Here is a 24,564-nt window from a genome sequence, read left to right on the forward strand (position 1 = left end):
ACTCCTTAGTTGTGCAAACATTTTGACTAAGAAAACTCAGAGATTTACTGACGTCTGCTTCTTAGGTCACTCCCATCAGAGGAGATCAAGCTGCTTTGCCAAACAAATTCCTACTGACACAGCTTTGCACACACCACCCCTCACAAACAAAACAGACAGTTAGGAAAATCCAACCAGTCTACACTGTAATGTATCATAAACCACACATTGCACACCTCACATGCGGTTCCCTCAGAACGCTGGTAGCGGCTATAATCACAAAGCAGGGTCAGGACAGGAAAGTGCGGTTATTCAGCGAAGAGGAACTTATTGAGAAAAAAGCTGAAGAAAGCTGGTCAGAAATCTCATCACTTCCACTGCTGACCTGTTCCCCATCTGTGCCCTGCACACCTGCTTACCTGTTGAAAAAGTTAGGAACAGAAATCAGTGTTCACATCAGGGTGGAAACAGACAGTGCATCTCTAGTAATAGTTGGTAAACAAATCTGTGGTGCCCATGCAAATGATTATTTTTATTACCTCAGCAACGGAGTCTGAGTCATGCTGAGGACAGTTACAGCCACATCCTGGAACGAGACATCCAACAGCAAATCACAATCTTGCTCAGGGAGCCAATCGGTGTCAGATCTGGATGACAGACAATGTATGAACAAACAGGATTTTAGGACTAAGACAAGAGGGTGGGGTGACATGTAGCCTTGAAAGGAGAAAGGGGAAAGAAGGGGCAAGCGCACACCTGAGTTCCACTTCCTCTTTTTCTGTTGCGTGTGTTGATTTTGCATGATTTTGTAAATCAGAAAACTGTTTGTCCGCCATTCATGCAACAGTGCACTAACAGTAATTTCTGATTATGAAAATTAAACTGGTTTTAGAAGCTACTGCTCCAGTCTAATATCTTACGTAACTGCATACACTATTCATCAAAAGTGTGGAGACACACCTACTCATTATTTCAATACGGTTGAATATATTTGACCCAAAAATACAGTAAATTCAGTAATACTGTAAAATATCATTACAAAATAAAAAAATACGTTTTCTATTTTAATATACTTTAAAATTTAATTTATTCCTGATATAGAATAGCTGAATTTTTAGCAGCCATCACTCCAGTCTTCAGTGTTACATAATGATTTTGTGCTCAAGAAACATTCTTTATTATCAATGTAAAAATGTGTTTTTATTTAATACACTGAACAAAATTATAAACGCAACACTTTTGTTTTTGCCCCCATTTTTCATGAGCTGAACTCAAAGATCTAAGACTTTTTCTATGTAAACAAAAGGCCTATTTCTCTCAAATATTGTTCACAAATCTGTCTAAATCTGTGTTAGTGAGCACTTCTCCTTTGCCGAGATAATCCATCCACCTCACAGGTGTGGCATATCAAGATGCTGATTAGACAGCATGATTATTGCACAAGTGTGCCTTAGGCTGGCCACAATAAAAGTCCACTCTAAAATGCCCAGTTTTATCACACAGCACAATGCCACAGATGAAGTTTTGAGGGAGCGTGCAATTGGCATGTTGACTACAGGAATGTCCACCAGAGCTGTTGCCCGTGAATTGAATGTTAATTTCTCTACCATAAGACGTCTCCAAAGGCATTTCAGAGAATTTGGCAGTACATCCAACCGGCCTTACAACCGCTGACCACGTGTAATCACACCAGCCCAGGACCTCCACATCCAGCATCTTCACCTCCAAGATCGTCTGAGACCAGCCACCCGGACAGCTGCTGCAACAATTGGTTTGCATAGCCAAAGAATTTCTGCACAAACTGTCAAAAACCATCTCAGGGAAACTCATCTGCATGCTTGTCGTCCTCATCGGGGTCTCGACCTGATTGTAGTTCGTCGTCGTAGCCGACTTGAGTGGGCAAATGCTCACATTCAATGGCGTCTGGCACTTTGGAGAGATGTTCTCTTCACAGATGAATCTCGGTTTTCACTGTACAGGGCAGATGGCAGACAGCGTGTATGGCGTCGTGTGTGTGAGTGGTTTGCTGATGTCAACGTTGTGGATCGTGTGGCCCATGGTGGTGGTGGGGTTATGGTATGGGCAGGCATATGTTATGGACAACGAACACAGATGCATTTTATTGATGGCATTTTGAATACACAGAGATACTGTGACGAGATCCTGAGGACCATTGTTGTGCCATTCATCCACGGCCATCACCTCATGTTGCAGCATGATAATACATGGCCCCATGTTGCAAGGATCTGTACACAATTCCTGGAAGCTGAAAACATCCCAGTTCTTGCATGGCCAGCATACTCACCGGACATGTCACCCCTTGAACATGTTTGGGATGCTCTGGATCGGCGTATACGACAGCGTGTTCCAGTTCCTGCCAATATCCAGCAACTTCACACAGCCATTGAAGAGGAGTGGACCAACATTCCATAGGCCACAATCAACAACCTGATCAACTCTATGCGAAGGAGATGTGTTGCACTGCGTGAGGCAAATGGTGGCATTCGGTGGACTGCGTGAGGCAAATGGTGGCAGTCACACCAGACTGGTTTTCGAATTCTCCCAATACAGTAAAACTGCACATTTTAGAGTGGCCTTTTATTGTGGCCAGCCTAAGGCACATCTGTGCAATAATCATGCTGTCTAATCAGCATCTTGATATGCCACACCTGTGAGGTGGATGGATTATCACCTGTGTTAGTGAAGTGCTCACTAACACAGATTTAGACAGATTTGTGAACAATATTTGAGAGAAATAGGCCTTTTGTGTACATGGAAAAAGTCTTAGATCTTTGAGTTCAGCTCATGAAAAATGGGGGCAAAAACAAAAGTGTTGCGTTTATAATTTTGTTCAGTGTACATATATATATATATACAGGGTATATATATATATATATATATATAGGTTTGAATATTAATATTAATATAGAGAGAGAGGTTTGAATATATATATATATTTTTGAAGATCCAGCGTCGAATTGTGCCTTGTTTGTAAATGAATATGCGCTAAAATGAAGTGAACAAAAGTTCTTACTGACGCGGTCTGGAACTTCATTAAAAATAAAGTTCATTCACTCTTTCCTAATGTTGATATCAGAAGGAAGGCAATGAAAATGTTTTTTTCCCCACAACTTAGCACTGAACAGCATCTAGTTGTCTTCAGAGCATGTTTACCGTCTGGTTTCTGCCTAGACCTGTGTTCGCCTCTCTCGTAAACACTACATTTGCAAATCGGTGGGCGGGGCTAAACAGGCAGTGCTGTAGAGGCAGGAGTTCATCTTCTTCTGCGGAGGCGGTGCTTAGCCACTCTATTAAATCATAGAGTAGAACATTCCAAAAGCTGTCGTTTCAGTAGACTGCCTTCAATATAAGCTGTTTTTAGACTAACGAGAAAGTTTTGAGTTCTGAGACTTACAGGATGTTTTGGTTTCTCAGTTCATGACCCCTTTAACAAACATTTGTTCAAGCAGTATGTTTGTTTTTACGCACGAGGACAACTCACTAATAAGACATGCTTGATATTATTTTGCGATACATTGTCTTTTGATTTGATCAAATAAGATTAAGGGACAGGCAGCAAACTTCCAATCACAACTCTAATAAAATTTGATGTTTTTAACATGGCCCTGTAGAAGCGCTATTGCGTTTCGCTTGACAGCTATTAACCAATCAGAAGTCAGGATTAGAACTATCCGTTTTGAAGGAGCTACAGTAAACATTCGTTGGCTTCATTTCATTCACTAATCAACTTATGCATTTCAAAAACCTTTAAAATGTCATTTTTATGTATGTATTTATTTATTTATTTTTTGTGAAGGAATTCATACATAAGCACAAAATATGTCTGTCTACAAAACTGATTTCATGCCTTTTACTCATTAATCTTCACATCAAATGGTTTTTAAGATCACAAGAAACAAATTCAGTTAAACATGTCTGAAGTTAGATTTTAATCTTTGAATATATTCCAACGAACCATACACACCATATGTTAAATTCACTCAGCTTTGGCAGCTGTTTTGTATTTGTAGAAACAGTTCATTTAGAATTAATTGTGAGGAACAATAAAGAGATGTACTTTCAGATATTTGGACAGGCCAACATCATAAAAAAAAACTTTAAGTGGGTCTGCTGCCAAAAGCTGTTAAAGCCTGCAGGCAAAAAGAGAAATTTGACCTTTAGTGTACATCAGTTCACACACATAAACAGTGGTAACACATCCACTGAACCAATGCATCAGCACATCATGACAACAATACCACACAAATACAGATACATCATATATCTGAACATAGGCCAGAACATCTTTAAAGTTTACAAAAGCACAGTGGTAGAGCGAAAGGGAGAAAACAGAGAGGGATAAAGAAAAAAAGAGATTTGCTTAACAAATGAGCAGATATGCAAAACACTCTGACTGCGCTTGCCTGAGGCAAAGTAGCAGGCGACTGTGTGAGCCAAAGCAGAGACCTTATCACAGAAAGGACTATCAAAAATGAAAAAGTTCCCATTAGAAAATAAAGACTTGAGCTTTCTATCAAACTGGCTGATTGTGTAGCAGAGCATGAAAAAATTAACGCTTTAGAAAAACATTCTTTGTTATTTCTCAAATGAACTTTTATCCATTGCTTTTTCATGTATTTTTAGAAATGCATCTGTTTCCAAAAGCAAGAAAAGGTCCTAAAAGTTTTTGAACGTGTTTACTTTAAAACATGTTTGGTTGAGTCTCTCATCTTGTTACAGAAGCAAAAAATTTTATTTATTTTAAGTCTTACACTATATGGAAATCATGTGTTTGATCACAAGAGTATATTTACAAGTGATATTTTTCTGCTTGCATATGCAGTCATGCATAAACAGATGAGCAGTTTATTTTTTATGAGACCTCGGTCCACATATTTAAAAGTGCAACTGGCATGTCTCAAACAAAGGGCCTGTCAGTGAGTTTTATGGGTTTGGAGATGAGGAGAAGACGATAGAAGCAGATAGACAGCTGGCACGTCACACCAAGAGCAGAGCAATGACACAGCAAGGCCCGAACCACACTGATTAGAGTGGGACGCCAGATAAGGGGCAATCATTATTTAAATCCACTCAGAGGATTATGCATGTGCCCGTAGTGCTAAGAAACCAAAGATATATGGGAACTAAATGAATGCTTTTATTGAAAGAGTCCTGATGTTAGTTTGTTCTTGCACCTTGGCTTGTGCAATGCTGCGTTTCATAACTCAGATGAATTTGAGGGAACAGTGCACTTATCAGGAGTGATCTAATTATAAAAAGAATAGGAAATATTTATGTTGGTTTGATGTGGTTCAGAATTTTTATTAATAACATTTCCAAGAAGTTTCAGTTTATTGACTTAAAAACTAAAACTTTTAACATTTTCCTTTCATTGATATTCATTTATTAAAATGTAATAAATTATTAAATCTTAATTATTAATTATGCATACACACACACACACACACATATATATATATATATTTATTTATTTATTTATTTTTTCCCAAAAAATAATTCAGTTCATTATTTTTTTCAAAAATCATGTTTTTTATTATGCTATCATGTTTTTATTGTGTTTTATTGTGTTAGTTAGCTAGTATTTTTTAGTAATTTTGTCCCTTATCAAAATAACCCAACTGCAGTTTGATTGAAATTAATTGGAATGCACAATGAAAAAACATGATTTTTGAAAATTGTTAAGAACGGAGTTCATCTGTTTTTGCAAATGAACTCTTAAATATACATTTTTTGAAGGTAAATACGTTTTGGAGGAATCATGTCACAATCTGAATAAAATAAAATATTAATAGAATTCCAAATCATTTTTAATCTAATTCCAACACATTTAAAAAAACGACCCTCTTACACTAGTATTCTCTATTCTTTTTGTTTTCTTTTTATTGATTACAAACATATTTAAATAATAATTCAAATATTTTCAAATCCTTGTATGAATAGCATTTTTAAGATATTTCTGTATAAATTAATAGATAATATGAAGAAAATAAGCATCACAATATAAATCACTACATTTACACAATAAAACCAAATTTTTTTAACAACACACGGCTCAATACAAACGTTCCCTTACGAGATTAAGGTAGTATATCTGTTTTACTGTGCATGCAGGAAACGTGCATCGGGTCACATGCAGCAATGGCAAACTAGTGATACTGAGTGATTGACAGATACCAGACATGAAGTGTGGGTGGGTTTGAACAAGTTTAGAGACCAGCCAAGAGCAAAACTGACTCAGACACAACAAGGATCAACAAACCAGCCTGCAAGATGTAGCAAACAAAAACACCACATTTGAAGTCAGCAAACATGGAAATGAAGTGGGAGAGTAGAAACAGAACAAGAGTTGGTGAAATCTGAAGGGAGCAGGCCTCTCGGAGCAGGCAGGGCTGTGATGGGGGATAGTCTTATCTGACCCCATTCACCCTGTAACTGTCAGAGCTTTCATGGCCTGCTGAGGGAGGAGCGACAGCCGGAGGAGAGAGATAGAGCTGTGGACACTAGTAATCAGAGACAAACAGGCGACATGACACTCTCCTTCTCACTCTCTACAATAACAGCTCTATGACAGAATGTCAGTCTGTATTTTAACTCAGTCCATCCCTCCTGTTCCTCAAAGCTCAGAGTCTCATATTATGAACAGGAAACAGAACTTCTTATCGGACCACTGGAGGACTGTGTGGCCTCTGCAAAAGCAAAGAACTAGACATCACCAAAAATAAATCTACTACTCTGCTCTCAAAGGAAGCTGCCGTCTTTCCTAATGTCATCATGACATATTGATGAATACTTTTAAATAAGGAAGAATGCTCTCTGTAACGAAATACAGAAGTGAGAAAATTACATTAATGAGAAAATAATTCAAATAATATATAATCATATCCTTGTTATATCCACATCAGTTTACTTGCATTTGCAGTGTTACAGGGTACATTTAATAACGTTTAAAGTGTTTTTGAATAGTAATGTGATCTGAAAAAGTGTTTTTCACTTAATCTATACTGAACAGTGCTATATTAGACAACACCTAGCATGTAAACATCGATTTTTTAAAAACATCATTGAGGTAAATCTCATGAGAAATATACAACACACAAAAAAAGAGGAAGAAACTGGAGAAAAGGGAGAGGTAGAAATTGACGGCATTGTTGTCGAAACGTATGTGTTTCTCTATATTCTCTATATAAATCAGGATGCTGTATTTCAGTCACAAAAAAAAGATAAATAAATTAGAATATATCATACATTAAACAAATAAAATAAATGAACAACGTGGAGAAAGGCCGTGGTGCCCCCATGTGGACACATAGATACATTACAATTGTGCAATACAGCGTTTCAAAACTTGTTCTTCAATAAACATACACAATAAAATCAATGAACGACTAAATGAACAATTTAAATCAAACCACTGTAGTATCCAGAATGTCAACTATTTTTCTCACTGTGTAATACAATTAAATAGTTTTAGAAAAAAACACCATGAAACAGCAGGTATTCATATACAGGAGGTTTTATTCAACATTTTGTGTATAAACATAGGCCGCAAATGCCTTCCAAACGTTTCAGTCTGCAGAATTCATTATCTATTTGTACAGTCCTATAACCAGAACATTAAGATATTAGCAAGAATAAATAGTGACAAAAACCTTAAGAGGAAAAGGGGAGGGCATCCACAGCCTATCCAAGTGGCTGTCCAGCAAGTCTTCTTGTGTTTAAAGGCAAGGTTTCAACATAAATCACCAGAACATTATAATGGATGACACAGATGGACCCTTGCAGTGCTTTCACGACCAATCAATTCAAAACTGTTTACTTTGTGAAAACAAATAAATCTGGAGGTTATAATGTCATAATGGAAGTTTTCATGAATTTGTTTGTGGATGTTTCTCACTGTGTGCGATACATTCTCATTACGTTTATAAGAAATTTCATCACATTAGTCTTTAAACTATGTGCAGTGCAAAGAAATCGCTCCTCAAACAGCATGCGCTGTATCACTCCCATTGAACTGGAGCATATGTCCAATATTCCTAACCCAGTAACATTCAACAATCTATTAAAAGCACACTAAATAAGCAATTAACACAACGGGAATGCTTTGAATCACCTAATGCCTTCTGATAGCAATAGATCACAGTTTGATTTATTTCAAGAGTTTCATATTACAAATAAAGAAGCGGGAAGAAACCCACATGTGATGCTGACTTCAGTTCTGACAGGTGCAAGATACAGGAAATTTAGTGCCGACAATCAAGAAAGAGGACAGGCAAGATGAAAAGTCTCTTTACTGCACACGTTAACGAAAAAACAAGACTTCAGATGGTGGATTAACACAAAATCCTTTTCAATTGCTGCACCCTTTTTTGTATGCATGATAAAGTCTTCAAAAACTCTTCTACAGTAGCCAGAATTTGGTTTAATGTTACAACTCAAACGCACAACACAAAAAAACTAGACAAAATAAACATAAAAAAACACTTTTAAATAAAAAAACATGCCTGCATGTTAAATAAAGTAACTAAAGCACTGTTAACTGAACTAATAAACTTAAGAGCATTCATTTTTACTGATATAATTAACAGAATTGCTATAAAGACAGAATACCTGTTCTGTTCCTGTACTGCATCCATTATTAACCCTCCCTTCATTAAACAAGGATAACAGATTGTGCTATATACAGCGTTGTTTTGTAACCTTAATGTCTTACGATGAGACAGAGAGGCACTGCTGTATGGTTCTCAGCAAGAGATAAAACACAGTGTGCTGTGAAGCTAGAGAGAAAGCGGATGTGAAAGACCTCTTGGTCATCTCTCAACACTAGATATACGGCAGGGGAAACTCTAATGTTGTGTGCTATCCTCTGAGCATTTTCATGGATTCAAAAAGACTTAAGAGGATATGTAAGGAATCTACAGTACTTCATAACACGGATAAGTTAGCGATAGACGTAGACGTACTTTGAAAAGACACTAATGTTGATATCTGTCCCCAAATAAATAATAATTCTTCTATATGTATTACATAAAAAATCTGAAAAAACTAAAATATATTGACCCTTTTGTCTCAACTACGAAAGCATAATGAAACATGTATCATGTATCACACACATGAATGCTTAAATATTGCTTGATAGAGAGGTATGGGCCAAAAAAGAGGAAAATTAAATAATAGCGTGATATTTTAGCATTTTTATGTTTGTTTCTCCATGTTTTCTTAACTTGGAATCACACCAACACTGACAATAACTGAACCAAACACCATCTTCTACACAGAAATCCTACTAAATTAAGCTCTTGTAATGATTGACATACACTAACAGAAGCTATTCATTTGACTTTTAAGAGTCTGCAATAAGAACTACGTTGAACTGCCATGTAATTATCTATCGTAATCTGGAATGGTTTGGAGCTGGATACTGAATTGTAGCAGCACAGAAAGAGCATCAGTGACCAGTGGGGACAGGCGAAATGAAGACAAACAAAAAAAAAGCCAGAAGAGACAGAATTCACTGTCACCTGCTGACATGAATGACTAGTAGAGGCCCACGCACAGGACGCAAGAGCATGCTCAGGGATCCGAGTCACAAAATGAAGAGCGAAGGTGCTGAACTGACACTGATGTTCAGAGAAAAATAGACAGAGGGTTCAGTAATATCCAAGATGTGCTCCGAGCAAGTCCAGTTCTTTAACGTTTAATAGCGCCCCCCTAGTGGCGACAGCTAGAAAATGAGTGAAAGGCGAAGCACTCCTGCTTTTGCCCAGGAGGAGTTGCTCTTGTGCATTCCAGTGTCCGTTATACCCAGTGGGTGGACATGCTCGCTTGATCCCTCTCCCACCGGTTTGAGACTTACAATGGGAATAAGGATTCCTTTAGACCTCTGTGGAAAACAGGATACTCTGTCTCTTACTGTCTGGCGTCGGGATGGTCTCCAGCTGAAGGAAATACAGCAAAACTTGCACCTACAGAAGTAAAGGAGACAGAATTATGCACCTATCAGCAGACGAGTAATGGATAAAACATAAGTGCATTACTGTACATGTGTTTTCCATTGTTTGTACAAACACAGACACATTTAAATGGTTTTCATTAGTGCTTGGTATCATGTCCACAATCCTTAAATTGTAAATAGTCAGTTAATTGTGGTTTTATCGTGTACCTGTGACATGACTTCCAGTGACCAGCTGTCCCCCATCGTGATAGGCTGCGTGGGGTTAGTGGGGATTTTGCTGTCCTTCTCAGCAGGTCGTAGCAGGGTTGGGCCAAACACGGTGGCCAGATTGTGAAGAGACATCTTGTTTACACTCTCCTTTTCTGCAATCCTAGAAACAAAAAGAAAGAGCAGGTAAACAATCATGATAAGTTTATGAACGCATCCAGTTTGCTATTACAAAACGTAAAATAACTACAATAATTGCAATTACTTAAATTTCTCTCCCTCTAATTAAATTTTTTTTTTAAATAATAATAATAATAATTGATTACTATATTATTTAAATATATATATATTTTTACAATTTGGTGGCACTTCTTGTAGTGAATGAAAAAATAAAAAAATAAATGTGCCCAGACAGGATGTTATACAGAAATGAGAATGTTTTTTGTTTTTTTTAAATCGAGAATTTGAGGGATAATGTTTTTACTAAGCTTAATATTTCTTAATGAAAGCTATATTTTCTTATAATATACTGTAGTCTGTTTTTTCTTGAAATGGGGGTGAAAACTGAAATGTGTTGATGGTAAGATTCACACAACAAAACTTTTTGATCATGATGCCAGCAACACATAGTGAAGCACCATGTGATTAGACCATGTTTCAGGAACGTTTCTATCAGCCAATCATAGCCTTAACCAGGGCTTGACGCTTACCTTTTCCCCAAGGAGCACATGTGCTCCTAAGTCAAAACATTTAGGAGCGCATTAAAAAAATTTAGGGGCGCAATGCAAATTTTTCAAATTAGGTGTTTTAGCTTAATAAGGGGATACAAAGAGACATTTACAAGCACAATTATTTAATTTATCAGAATACAGAAAGTACACAAGGTTTTTAAATAATTTGACTTCAGACACTATTTAATAGGCTAATTATGTAATTAGTTATAATCCTATTAAACTGTGTCGGTATAACATTTTCACAATAATCATTGAAGCTTTTGTCACGGTATATGTTTTTGTTTTTAAATCACAATATATAATTTCTAAGTGAAAAAAAGTGTTGTCCTCCTAACAGGTTAAATAACTTTATTGAAGATAATTTACTAAAAGACTTTTATAAAAAAAACATAAAAATATAAAGTAAACAAGTGTTTCAAGATTAGAGTGCAAAAGATTGTTCAAATGAACGAAAGAACAATATAAGTAAGGTCCATTTGTTAACATTAGTTAAAGCAGGTTAACATTAACTAAAAATGTGCAATAACTAATTGTTGCAGTAGTTAATATTCTTTGTTAATGTTGATTAATAAAAAATACAACTATGTTAGTTAATGTTAGCGCCACTGAATTATATTAAGACAACTTTTGATTTTATAATGTATTATTAAAAGTTGAAATTAAGATAGCATTATTAATAAATGCAGTCATTGTTTTTTTCATGTTAACTAATGGAGCTTGTGTTACTGAACAATAATAACGAATCAGTCGTTGATATATAGATAGGCCCACTGTTCTCTATTATAGATCAGTGGATGGGCCATGTTTTAGGTTAGAAACAATGTTTGAAAATAAATAGCTCATTAAGTCTTTAAGTAAGAATTATTTGATGCTATTGTGAAGACTAAAGCGAATATAAATATCTAAATGACTGTGAGTGTGAAACATTATTTACACAGTTTTAGGAAAGTAGCGCAGCTGATTTGTTTACTGGGTTACCGGGGTAACGGCAGCGGCAGCGCCCTCTAGTGGCGAATGTGCGTCATTCAGCGCGTCTTCACTTTAACTCGCTCCGCTTTTCTTCTCATCTGTGCTCATTTAAATTAAACCGTTGCCTTTTTAAAGTTCTAAAGTAATCATATGAGGCTGCATCGCAATTTTTCCATAAATAAACAGAATAAATTAATACATTTGTTATAGGCTACTGTATAAGTTAGGCTGTTTTGTATTTTGTTTTGTATTCGCACTTGTGCTCCTAAATACATTTTCCAGTTCGCACACATCTATTTTTAGTCGCAAATGCGAGTGAAATGCTCGCACTGTCGAGCCCTGGCCTTAACCCTAACCTTATCTTTAACCCTTGATTTCTTCAAATGAATGTTCTAGAAACAATGTATTTGACCACTGATCTATCTATAATATTCTCTATTATACATCAGTCATTTTTGACCCAGAAATATATCTTTCTTATTGGTAAGCCTCTTAGAACACTGTCAAAGTCATCGGAATCTTGTCTACCTCTTGAGATGATCCAGCAGGAAGAGGAAGGTGACCAGGTTGGGCTCTGGTAGAGACAGCAGGAGGTTCAGCATACAGCTCTCCTTAGCTACGCTGTCTGAAAGAGCTGAGGACATAATCACATAGTTATACCTTCACAAAGCCAAGCCTGCTCAATACTAAGCAATGTGTTTTCCAAGTAAAAACAATTAACGCACCAATGCCTCCTGCAAAGTTAGGGTAGAGTTCGTCAGTGAACAGGGGTTCAGGAAGCTCCCTAAAGTACAGCTTGAGCGTTCCAGCAATGGCGTTCACATCCATCTCACTCATCATTACTGACACGTCTTTATTATCTGTTACAGAGAAGAGACAAAGAGAGAGATCAGCAACTAAACTGGCTGACTGGATGTGTCTGACATAACTCTATGTAAAAAAACACAAGTTTGATGGACACTCACTGGTGTCAAAGGCAGTCTTCAGTGCCTGGATGTCAGTGGCCACTCCTGAGACACGGTAGATGCCCACTTCCTCCATTCCTCTTCTCTCAATTTCCTCTAGACACTGTCTGACGATGTAGGGCACTTTAGAGCGTTCCCGTCTGAGACAAGAAATAATACCAGCATCATGAAATCAGTAATTTGAGTTAATGAACAAGTAATGGCTTTTTTAACTTATATTCAGCAAAAATAGGATATACAAACAAAAAATTTTAAATTTATCATTTTAAGCATTTAATTTTGATCTTAAAGCTACCATTACTATTTACCATACCATACTATTACTATTAAAAATATTAGATGTGTTACTGTTAAATACATAACGCTACCATTATGCTCACCAAGGCTGCATTTATTTGATGAAAAACACAGTAAAAACAGTAATATGGTAATATATATATATTTTTATATAAATATATAATGTTGTTTATTCCTGTTATGGCAAAACTGCATTTTCAGCAGCCATTACTCCAGCCTTCAGTGTCACATGATCCTTCAGAAATCATTCTAATATGCTGATTAGGTGCTCAAGAAACATTTCTTAGATTTATCAATGTTGAACAAAGTTGTGCTGCTTAATATTTTTGTGGAAACCAAGATGCATACAAAAGAACAGCATTTATTTGAAACAGAAAACTTTTCTAACAAATCTCTTTTCTGTCATTTTTTAATAATATAATGCATTTTTCTTGAATAATAGTTTTTTTTTTATTTTTTTTATTAACAATATTGTATATGCAAATAAGATTAGAAAATTATGTCTTAAATTTGTTTAACTGTCTGTTTCTCAAATAAAGCTATCATGCAGCTTCAGACACGGTTCTGTGTGCTTTTCGAAATTGACAGTCTGTGTTCACTGTACATTTTCATTGTATGAAAACGAGATTACGCAGAATAATGCCTTTACATTTCCATTAATCAGCGGTAGGTCCTGCTAATGTAGAGACCTTTGATGCACATGTTTGTGTCTGAGCATCTGTACTGGTGTTGTCATGTTGTCTTTATAGCATTAATTGTTTCTGCCCTTAAACCCATTAGGAAGCTCATTACAGGCAATCCTCATTACTGTCAATCAAATCCAACCACAAACACTGCACAGAAAGGGCAGAAATCTATGAAGTCTATAATTTTCTATACTGAATATTCAAATTTTCTTTGATGCAATGAATGCCTGAAAAAGCACGGTAACTTACAGCATCAAAATGCATGTCTTTTTTGTAAAAAAGACCAAATAATTTTCTGGGTACGTCTATCCTCATAAAAAATGTATGCTGACTCACTTTGTCACTGTGGAGATGTTTACTCCAAACACACCCATGGGCTTCCGTGAGGGCATTCTCTTCAGGCTGAAATCCCGGCTGGTGAACTTCATGGATATCTTCACCTCAATCTTCAGAAAAATTTGTAATTAGAGCAGGCTTTCTCAACCCTGGTCCTCGAGGGCCACTGTCCTGCAAATTTTAACTCCAACCCTAATCAAACACACTTGAACCAGCTAATTAAGCTGTTCAGGATTACTAGTAAGCTACAGGCAAGCGAGTTTGATCAAGGTTGGAGCAAAACTCTGCAGGACAGTGGCCCTCCAGGACAGTGTTAATTTTGGCAGGCATTTTTGATTTAGTTTTAGTCTTTATCTTGAGACGAAAATGCTTACTAGTCTTAGTCACCTTTTAGTCATTTGAGTCTATCATAGTTTTAGTCTAGTTTTAGTCGACGAAAAGTCATTGCATTTTTGTCAACTTTTAGTCATTACTTTTAGTCAAACTGCAGTTACCAACATTTATTTTGGTAGCTATTTTATATGTAGTATTCAAACAAAAATAGTCATTAATTCTTCTCTCTTTAGACCAAATCAATTAAGCTTAGTTGTGAGAAATTTGAATCAAGTGTTGAATTTGGAAAAATGAGAGACATTTGGACTGCTGTGTGTGTATTTGAGCGCTGAGAACTAATCGCGCGCTGTATGAGAACTGAAGAAGTGGAGCATGCACGAGAGAGAGCACTTCTATCAGCGCGTTTCCGCCTATGGCACCTTCACTAACTTTAAGTTAATCGACAATGAATTGTGACTCCCGGGAAAAACGGGACATCTGGTCACCCACTCCCTAACCCTTCGGTTACTGAGGCCATTGTTTCAGATCGCTATAGTTCGCGTTTTGGTAGCCTATCCATCCACCGCGGCTGCCATACTGAGACTAGATATGCAAACGCACCTTATCCAATGACAGAGACGCACATTTTGAAAGACAAGACAGTTAACTTAGCCTATAGGATGTATTTTGAATGTCCGGTAGTCCTCAAATAACATTTTAGTCCCGTCTCGTCTTGTTAACAAAGACGCGCATAAATTTCGTCATAGTTTTTATCATGAAATATTAGTTTTAGCTCGTCAACGTCTCGTCTTAGTCACAGAAAAAAGGTTCGTCGACGAATATTTTTCGGCGTCGTCTTCGTCAACGAAATTAACACTCCTCCAGGACCAGTGTTGAGAACCCCTGAATTAGAGTGTTAGATGGTAGGATTACAGAAGAGGAACAGATGTGAATACACTTACCCCATTCATAGGGATGACTGTTCTCTGCCAGTCTTTACCCTGGAGCATCTGAGGATCCAACTGGATAAAAAATAAAACAGAAAAAGAACCATAAAATACAAAGCGATTTCCAACACAGACACAGAACATTTGTTTTTTCTAAGATCTAGAGGGCTTTTGGATTGGCCACACATCCGTTATAAACACCACAGATGTTATGAAGGGCTTGAAGTGATGTGAACATTTATCATACTGCCACTTCTCCTTATACAGCAGTTTTGCACATCACCAGCCAATTCCTCTGACCCCTCTAAGCATAGTCAGGCCATCTGGAGTGGGCCAAGTTCAGCGTGTTCCTTTCCCTTATCCTAGCCTAATCTCCATATGGTCACGTGTAAGGCCTGATCCTGCACTGCTATCTAATCTTATCATCTCAGTTATTACAACCTGTGTTTCAATGGGGCAGGGAGAGAGAAAGAGTGAGAACTGGGGCTTTGACCGCACACCAATGCCAGCTTAGGTCATTAGAGCTCCACTGGGATAGGAAAACCCATCCACACACACACACAAATTCAATATTTAATTAACCTATATTATTATTACCATATATTTTTATATGCAACATCTCAACATGAAGTAGAATACTGACATGAGTGGCAAGCATTATAAATAATAGTTATAATATATAAATATTTTATATAAATATAGATAAAGAGAAATTGCATGTCACACTGCAATACACTGCTGTCACTACTGAACCAGTTATCCAAACACAACCATTTTTTCCCTTAATTTACATTTCTTCTGTGCAAAACATTTTGTACACAGCCCCATAACCTTGTTGCTTTGCCTGCCGGAGCAGTTTGTGTGGACATGTCTACGGCCACAGCCTCCACCAGCCCCACATCACAGTCCTCGACGGGTGGAGAGCAGCTCCTGCTCTCCTCTTCCAGTCCTGCCACATCATCTTCACTCATCTCCTTCCTGTACAGCATATGACTGTGCAGAACCTGAGCAGAGATCTTTGCCTGGAATTGGAAATCCCTTAGGATGTGGTGTGATATGGATCTTGTAGATCCTTAGGGTTATATAGTGTTCTTAAAAGATCCATGGCTGCTCCAGATGTCTTCATTCAAATAATTCAGAGGGTCTTCCTTATCAGATGAAGTGTTTAAGTAGCTCTTATAACAATAATAAATCTTTGGTCCGGTGCAAGCTACAGAGATCCAATTACTCTGTGCACTGCAAATGCTGACACTGACGATTCATCCAGATTTTCCAAGAATGCCAAAATCTGTTGATGTCCACTTAAATATCTATTTTGCTCTTATTTCCTTCTTTACAGTCTCGACACTGTTTCCTTTTGTAAATCTGCATGACTTTCTCTTTCCGCACCTCAAGCTCATAATAGATGATCCCTTGACTTACCTCAGTCTGAGTAAGCTGCCCTGCCCCAACCCATGCACCCATCTACAGCCACTAACGCCCAGTGCACCAATCAGAGCATCTCTTTATTCTGCTGCCATGCACTATTGTTATCATAAAAAAAGAAATATAGATTAATTAGTTATACATTTTTCATGATTTAAAAATAGCTTAATTTTAGTTTTAGACCCTGAATTTAATAAATTATAAACATTAAACATGAAAAAATGTAGCGTTTATCATGTAGTGATAAACTACATAACACCTATAAGAAACGTAACAGCGTTTAACACATTTAAATAATATTAGTTAACACATTTCGAGCTCTAAAATTCTAAAATGAAAATATAAAACTAAATTAACTAATAAATTAAAAACAACAGTTTAAAATGAAAACTAAAAAACGAAATTAGCTTAATTGAAATTAATTGAAAATAAAACTGAAATTTCATTTTATGTCTTTAAATCTACCTATTATATTTCCAATGGCACAAATCTATAGAGCAGTCCAGCTTTATTTTCAACGTTTATTTGTTGGCAGACCACTGCAAAGTGCTCTTGGGTATAAGAACTAAAAACCAAACAGCAAAGCAATAAATCATCATAATGTTTAAGAAGAAAATTCTTTGATTTTACAAAAACCACATTACTTAAATACACAAAAGAAAAATGATCCCCACAAAAACGCATTTTATGACTTGGGGACTACAGCAGAGTTTCCCAAAGTCACAGCTGGCTGATGGGGGGCAACAGAGGGATCATATCACAGCCCCCTAATCCCTCCCCCTTCCCCCATGATACACCAACCGACGCTTTGAAACCAAAAGCATCCAAACCTAGACTTTACAAGCAATCATTTGTAAGGCAAGAGAATTTTGCTCTGTTTGTATGACCCCACAAATCTCTCTGGGGAGGGGACTGATAGGTCAGTTGATCTGACGTTGTTTTGAGTGTGACATTTTCAGACAGGACACATGAATTATGGATGATTTGATGCCTAAAAAGCCAGGGCAGAGTGAATAACACCCTACCTATTAAAAAGCAGATTAAATGTCTGGAGTATAAAGGCCAGTCCCCATCTGGGACCTTGTGTCTCATAAGAGCAGATATACCTTTGACCGGACTCACTGAGGGCCCAGATGGAGAATGACACTTCTCCCATGAGCTATGACAATAGCTCACATGAGAGCCAAGCAAATTTATGCTCACAGCCTGTTAACCTGTAAGGATTTGTAAAAACGACTAGTAAGTGGGTTGTGTGAACCATTAGTAAGTCTGGTATAAATAGCCTAATTTAAAGTCAAGTCAACACGGTAACAACCAATGTCGTTATTGTTAACTAAAACTAAAACTATTTAAAAAATTCACTAATTGCACTAAGGCTGAAATAAAATATAAATACTAGATGAGAAAACTTGAATGAAAATTAAAAATGCTGACTTTATTAAAATTAATATTTAAAGCTGCAGTCCGTAAGTTTTGCCTCTTTGTCGCCATCTTTGTTTGAAAACCTGGAATTGCAGCTTTTTGCGGAATTATCTTCCGTGCATGGGGTTGTCGGCACGGCTCCAGAGCGGATGAATCTAATGTTTTTAGGAGTATGTGTGGCAGTCAGTCACGCACCGGTGTGGATGTTTACTAGGGGTGGGACAATAAAACGATATGGCAATATATCGCGATCCTTCCCCATGCGATTTTGAATTGATATCTGGCATAAGGTGCTCTAAATAGATTTCCCTGTTCAAAGAGTCTAAAAATGCATGGAAAAGTACAGTAAACCCCTAATGTTTACTGTACTTCGCAATCACAGATTCTAGCCTACGTCTTGGAATATATGACACAAATAAGAATTTTCACCATATATTGTCATCTGAACAAGTAACAAGTAACAGTTGTTCTGACCAACTGAGGAAAAAAACATTACCATAAATCGCGCTACCAATGGTGATTTAATCTAAAGATCGGTTAGCTCATATCACATTAAACCGTGCAAATTATTATTATTTTTATACTTTTGTAGGATATCATAGATTGAATCAGACAATTTTTTAAGATGCATTGGAACATTGAAACCTGAGGAGCTGGAATGCAGAGAGGCCTTAAGGAACAGGACGTCATAAATCTAGTCGGAAGCAAGCAACCCCAACTAGCAAGCTCTCTTTCACCAAACAACTTGCAACACTGAGGAAAAAAGAAACACTTATTGATAATTCCAATTCAAGAAGGAGACTGTCAAATTGGTTGCAAGTAATCAAGACTAATGTTCACATGTAAACCTGTGATAGAAATTCATTAGCTACAGACTCTTTCGGGCGTGTCTCCACACATAAAAGACCGTCCAAACCAACATTCCTTCGTTCTCCTTAGAACTATACAAATACTTTATTTTTCATATGCACATAAAATCATCCTAAAAGGACATTTTTATGCAGAACCCCACATATGATTTTAATATCCTTGTTTTAATAACTCAATATGTCTTGCTTTTAATAAGTATTGAATGGCTCGAGCCTTAAAGATAAGTATTGCATATTTAGTATGTATGAGCTCGAAAATCCATGATGTGAATGTTTCTTCCAATCAGTTCTTTGTCAAGATGGGACGGTCCAGAAGCGAGTTTAAAACTCTTGTCCGCTTTCTCCTCCCTCTCTCTTGCCTTTTACTCTCTCCAACTCTCGTCCCTCTCACCGCGTGCGTGCTGCTCTTTGAGCATGCTAAGGCCTCATGTGCCATAATGAGAAGGAAAACAACTTAGTCTCGTTACATCATTTTATTTTATTATTTTACGTTAGTTTATTTTCTTTCCGTGGAGTTTCGTGTGTTAATGTAAGTTTGATACAAAATCCAGCTTCAAGTACTGCACTTCTTCAAACGTCCAGCAAGCCAACGCCCAAAGACGTCACTTCAAAGACTACTGAACTTCCAGCCAATCAGACACTTCGGGGAACCCCCCTGTCTGCAACGAGGACACAACCCCGTTACACAGGCGAAGCAAGCAACACACACCTCCAGATTCTAACAGGTTCTAATTGGTGTATTTAATATAAATTTTAGCCTCATTGAGAAACTCAAAGCGAGGGTTAAATAAGTGATTGATGGTTGTTCAGGTCTATGCAATAGCACATATTGCTGTGAACTTGGGATTTCACATTTCCATTCTCTTAAACTCATCCTTTCCTCACTCTCTCTCTTTCTGCAACGTGTGAATGTGTGAATGCTTGTGTTCATTTGTTAGATTAGTTTATGTCTTAGGTTTATATAAATAAAATCTTATTTATATTTTAAAAGAGAAGTATCTTGTGTTTTCTGCTCACAAGTTAATGCCTTAATCTGTCGATTTCGTTACTGTGCTATTTAATAGTGTTTTCACTATATTTTGGATTTTAATATCCAGTACAGAGTTTGTCATTTGTCATGTTCAGTGAATCGCCGTAACACTGATTCTGTTCAAATCCCTATAAAATCATAAATGATTCCCTTTGAGCTAAATTAAACTATATTAATATTAATGTAATAAAACCCCTACATTTTTTATTGGTGGAGGTTAATATTATATGTAATAACCTTACACTTTATTCTCAAATTATTAATGTTAACAACATCAGCATTGCGTGACTACGAGTATAGTGTGTATTATGTTTACAGACGTGATGTAATAACGCAGTGCCATGCTTTAATCTCCCGTGAAAACTCAAATTAGAAAACATTATTATAAGCTAACTAAAGTAAGACGATAGTTTTGAACACTGGCTGGTTATATACTTGCTCAAATATTGATTTTGGATCAAGTTACGGACTGCAGCTTTAAGTTGAAGTACCATAGTTACTAAAACTAAAATAAATCTAAACAGAAATATAAGAAAAATTAATAAAGGTGACAAAAGCACATTAAATTCATAAAACCTAAACAAAAATTACAATGAACTACAAAAAAGCTATTTCAGAATATTAATAGTAATACCAAAATAACACTGCTATCAACCAAATTTCTTCCAGTGTTTATGCAGTGAAGATCATACCGAGAGTTTTCCTTTGCCCATAATTCTATCCGTGCTTTCTCCATCCTCCTTGTTCATCTTCGCTTTATTGTAGCTCTTCTCGTAACACAGTAGACGTAATGTCTGGGAGCCCTCCAGCTCGATCTCAAACTCCTGAGGCAGAAACAATACAAAAGAAACAACATTACCCAGAATATATACAACAAATACACATACAGAGAACATCTTTTTGGGAAAATAATTTAAAGTAAATAAATAAATAAAAAGAATAATAATACCAACAGCATTTTTATTAATAATAAAAAACACAGAGACTGCTCAAAAAAACTTCTGAATTTGTTTCACAAAAAAGTCTAAGGGTACTTTTGATCAGACTTAGCACCTTCCATGCCTCATTTCCTCCCCTTTACTTTTGGGGATGGTAATTGCTCTTGATTAAAATGTAATATAATTTGTCCAGAAGGTCTTCATATTCCACATGGCCTCGCTTCTGCTGATCTTAATTAAGATTTAATGCCTCAAGAGCATTTAAGCAGGCAGGTCTTTTGGTATTGATGGTGTATAGACAGGGACGGGCACGTGTGATTACCTCATTCCACTTGGGTTCTGTGGTGTATCTGTACACTCTTGTTTTGGCTTTATTCACAAAGATGCTGAAGGAGTCCACCTCTAATGTGCAATACAGATCTAAAGAGAGGAAGCGGTAAGAGAATCTGTAAGATACTGGCTCTTTACAGGGTTTTAGGACAGGCTAAGCAAATGTGTACATGACCTTCCACAGAGAGGAAGAAGGAAAGAGGCACATACTTAAGCTCTGTTTAAGTCCAGAGGCAGAATGGACAATTACATTCAAGAATCCGTACAGTCCAGTAGATTCATCCTCTGTAAGTAGAGAAAAAAGTAGAGAAAACTGTTCAAAACATGTCTAGAATTAAAAAAAATAAACATTGAAGTAAAATACAACAGAATCACAATAATAATAAAAAACGTCATTCAAAAAATTATATTAAATAAAAATAATATCCTCCAGATTTTTTCTGTAATTTGATTAGATGAATAAGACATGACATTATTGAAAATAAAATTTTGTTTTAAGATGTGGAAAAATATCTATTTAATCTTGATTAACCTGAAGCACAAGAAATCCAGGACAATCTGATAAGATTGTAAACAATTTTGATTTCATATTATCTGTAAGACCTGTGCAACTTTATTTATTTTTATTTATTTTTTAGTTACTTTTTCTTATTTGTAAGTCGCTTTGGATAAAAGCGTCTGCTAAATGACTAAAAGAAAATTAAGTAAAGTAACTTTCTTACCATCTTTATTGACAGTGAGGGGTAATTGATGGACCGTCTGGAGTTTGACACATGAATTGGTAAGCATCTGAAGCTCCATGGACGTCAGGCTGAAGGTCTTAAAGCCTGGAAAATAAGCAAGCATTCAGTTGAAAAAAAAACAAAAAAACACTACCACCTGATCTACTGCCGATTTCTGTGACAATGCCACTTACATTTCTTTTGCTGTTCTCGGATCACTTCCTTCCACTCAGCACGCTCGTAGTCCGATGAGATCAGAAACATGAAGCTCTGAAATGCATAACCGACATGGACTGTGAGCATGAGCAGGAATGTTGAAGAGGAGTGTAACTGTGCGTTCACACCGCCAGCGGCGAGAGCGTCAAAGCGGCCGGAAGTCATTCATTTTCAATGAGAGCCGGCGGCGAGCTCCGGCGAGAGCGGCGCGGCGAGTCTTGGGCGGTGAGAGCGTCGAGGAGAGTTGAAATCAGGTCAACTTTATGGTAATGAGCTATGACGCGGTTGGGCGGCAACCAATCGGAATGTAGAAGTCCTCCGCTTGAGAGGGTTCCAGAGAACGCAGTTCTGTAAACTTTGGTTCCGACCACATTAGTTCCCATGCAAAATGGAAGAGAGATTAGTTATTGCTGTGGCGGGTTTCCCGATAATATTTGACGTGTCCCTGTTTGTGTACAGGGAGATAAATAAATAAAAATTATAGGGTACATTTTCCCGCTACAACGTTTGTTTTTCAGCGGGCATGCAATTTATTTGCTCAAAACAACACCGATTTGACCAATTACATTAAGGCTACACTTCAATCTGGACAGTTTGTAATGTAGGCTGCACACAAATTAATGTTAATTAAAGACCAAGGCTAGTAAATGTCTCCTATAATGTTGAAATTAGACTAGCACTTAACCATGAACACAAATCCACACCACACAAATGGCTTTTCATTGGCTCAACCTACTTGTTTCTTTTGCGGCTCCTTTAAATACAAGACGAGCATACGATCTACGTCAGAGCGTCAGCGCGTCCACAAATCTTTTCTACAGCGTCTCAGTCAGGGCGGCCAGGGCGAATTTTGACGCTCTCGACGCCGGCGGTGTGAACGCACAGTAAGGATGAATATCAGATACGACAGAAAGGCTGTGAATCACTAGCGCTTACCTTTCCATTGCGATTGTGCACTCTGAGGGGCATGTTAGGAGAGTTCAGCAGCAGTAGTGATTCCTGTTCCGACAGCTTCTTTTTCAGCCTCTCCATGACCTTTGACCCTTTGTTGGCCCTCTGTTGAGGCAAGAAGCAAAAAGTAATTTTAAAATCTAGTGAGCTGTCTCGTGAACTTCTGAATGCATGTATGTTATCCAAACAATTATGTCCAGGTCAGAAGGTTTTGACACACAGCTTTTTACAGTCAAAAATACACTATTTCAAAGGTTTTTTGTTCAAATTTTTTTCAACATATTTAAAAGTCTCATGCTCACCAAAGCTGAATGTATTTGATCAAAAACTGTAAAAACAATAATATTGTGAAATATTACTACAATTTAAAATAACAGTTTTAACTATATATATATATATACATATATATGTATATATATACATACAGTCATGGCAAAAATATCGGCACCCTTGGTAAATATGATCAAAGAAGGCTGTGAAAATTAATCAGCTTTGTTAATCCTTTTGATCTTTTAATTAAACAATTCACAAAAATCTAACCTTTCATTGGATAATAAGAATTTAAAATGGGAGGAAATATCATTATAAAAAAAAACAAAAAATCTCTAATACACATTGGCCACAATTAACTTTTATTCAATACTTTTTTAAACCTCCATTTGCCAGTTTAACAGCTCTAAATGATCTCCTATAATGCCTGACAAGATCAGAGACCATTCCTTCATCCAGAATCACTCCAGACCCTTCAGATTCACAGGTCCATGTTGGTGCTTCTTCTCTTCAGTTCATCTCAATAATTTTCTACAGGGTTCAGGTCAGAGGACTGGAAAGGCCATAGCAGAAGCTTGGTTTTGTGCTCAGTGACCCATTTTTGTGTTGTTTTTGAGGTTTGTGTTTGGATTATTGTATGGTTGGAAGATCCAAACATGGCCCATTATAAGATTTCTAACAGAGTCAGTCACTTATTAATTTTGTATCTGTTCGTAATTGATAGAATCCATGATGCCATGTGTCTGAACAAGGACCTCCAGCAGAAATATAGAACCACAACATCAAAAATACAGCATTATATTTCATTGTACACATGGGGTACTTTTTATCCCTGTGTTCACCAAACCCATCTTGAATGCTTGCTGCTAAAAAGCTAATTTTTTAGTTTCATCTGACCATAGAAGCCAGTCCCATTTGAAGTTCCAGTCGTGTCTGATAACTGAATATGCTGGAGTTTGTTTTTGGATGAGTGAGGAGAATTTTTC

At 36.9% G+C, this 24,564-nt stretch overlaps 1 protein-coding gene across 2 annotated transcripts in view; it reads right to left on the minus strand.

Annotated features, from left to right (window-relative positions):
• Nucleotides 1–7,499: 7,499 nt before the first annotated feature.
• Nucleotides 7,500–24,564, minus strand: part of LOC306856180 (breakpoint cluster region protein-like) — an 88,043-nt gene continuing 70,978 nt past the window's right edge. The window contains exons 11-23 of one of the 2 annotated variants that reach the window (XM_079395264.1): nucleotides 23,294–23,413; nucleotides 22,336–22,411; nucleotides 22,142–22,246; nucleotides 21,630–21,704; nucleotides 21,412–21,509; nucleotides 20,844–20,975; nucleotides 15,421–15,480; nucleotides 14,147–14,256; nucleotides 12,828–12,967; nucleotides 12,588–12,722; nucleotides 12,391–12,496; nucleotides 10,160–10,322; nucleotides 7,500–9,962 (exon numbers count right to left, since the gene is read on the minus strand). In XM_079395264.1, coding sequence (XP_079251390.1) covers nucleotides 9,873–9,962; nucleotides 10,160–10,322; nucleotides 12,391–12,496; nucleotides 12,588–12,722; nucleotides 12,828–12,967; nucleotides 14,147–14,256; nucleotides 15,421–15,480; nucleotides 20,844–20,975; nucleotides 21,412–21,509; nucleotides 21,630–21,704; nucleotides 22,142–22,246; nucleotides 22,336–22,411; nucleotides 23,294–23,413 — 1,410 coding nt within the window. In that variant the 3' untranslated portion in view covers nucleotides 7,500–9,872. Of the gene's footprint in view, nucleotides 9,963–10,159; nucleotides 10,323–12,390; nucleotides 12,497–12,587; nucleotides 12,723–12,827; nucleotides 12,968–14,146; nucleotides 14,257–15,420; nucleotides 15,481–19,580; nucleotides 19,781–20,843; nucleotides 20,976–21,411; nucleotides 21,510–21,629; nucleotides 21,705–22,141; nucleotides 22,247–22,335; nucleotides 22,412–23,293; nucleotides 23,414–24,564 lie in introns of those variants that run through there. The other variant, XM_079395265.1, reaches the window with a different exon arrangement.

Source organism: Barbus barbus, assembly GCF_936440315.1.
Source record: "Barbus barbus genome assembly, chromosome: 36".
Taxonomy (NCBI): domain Eukaryota; kingdom Metazoa; phylum Chordata; class Actinopteri; order Cypriniformes; family Cyprinidae; genus Barbus; species Barbus barbus.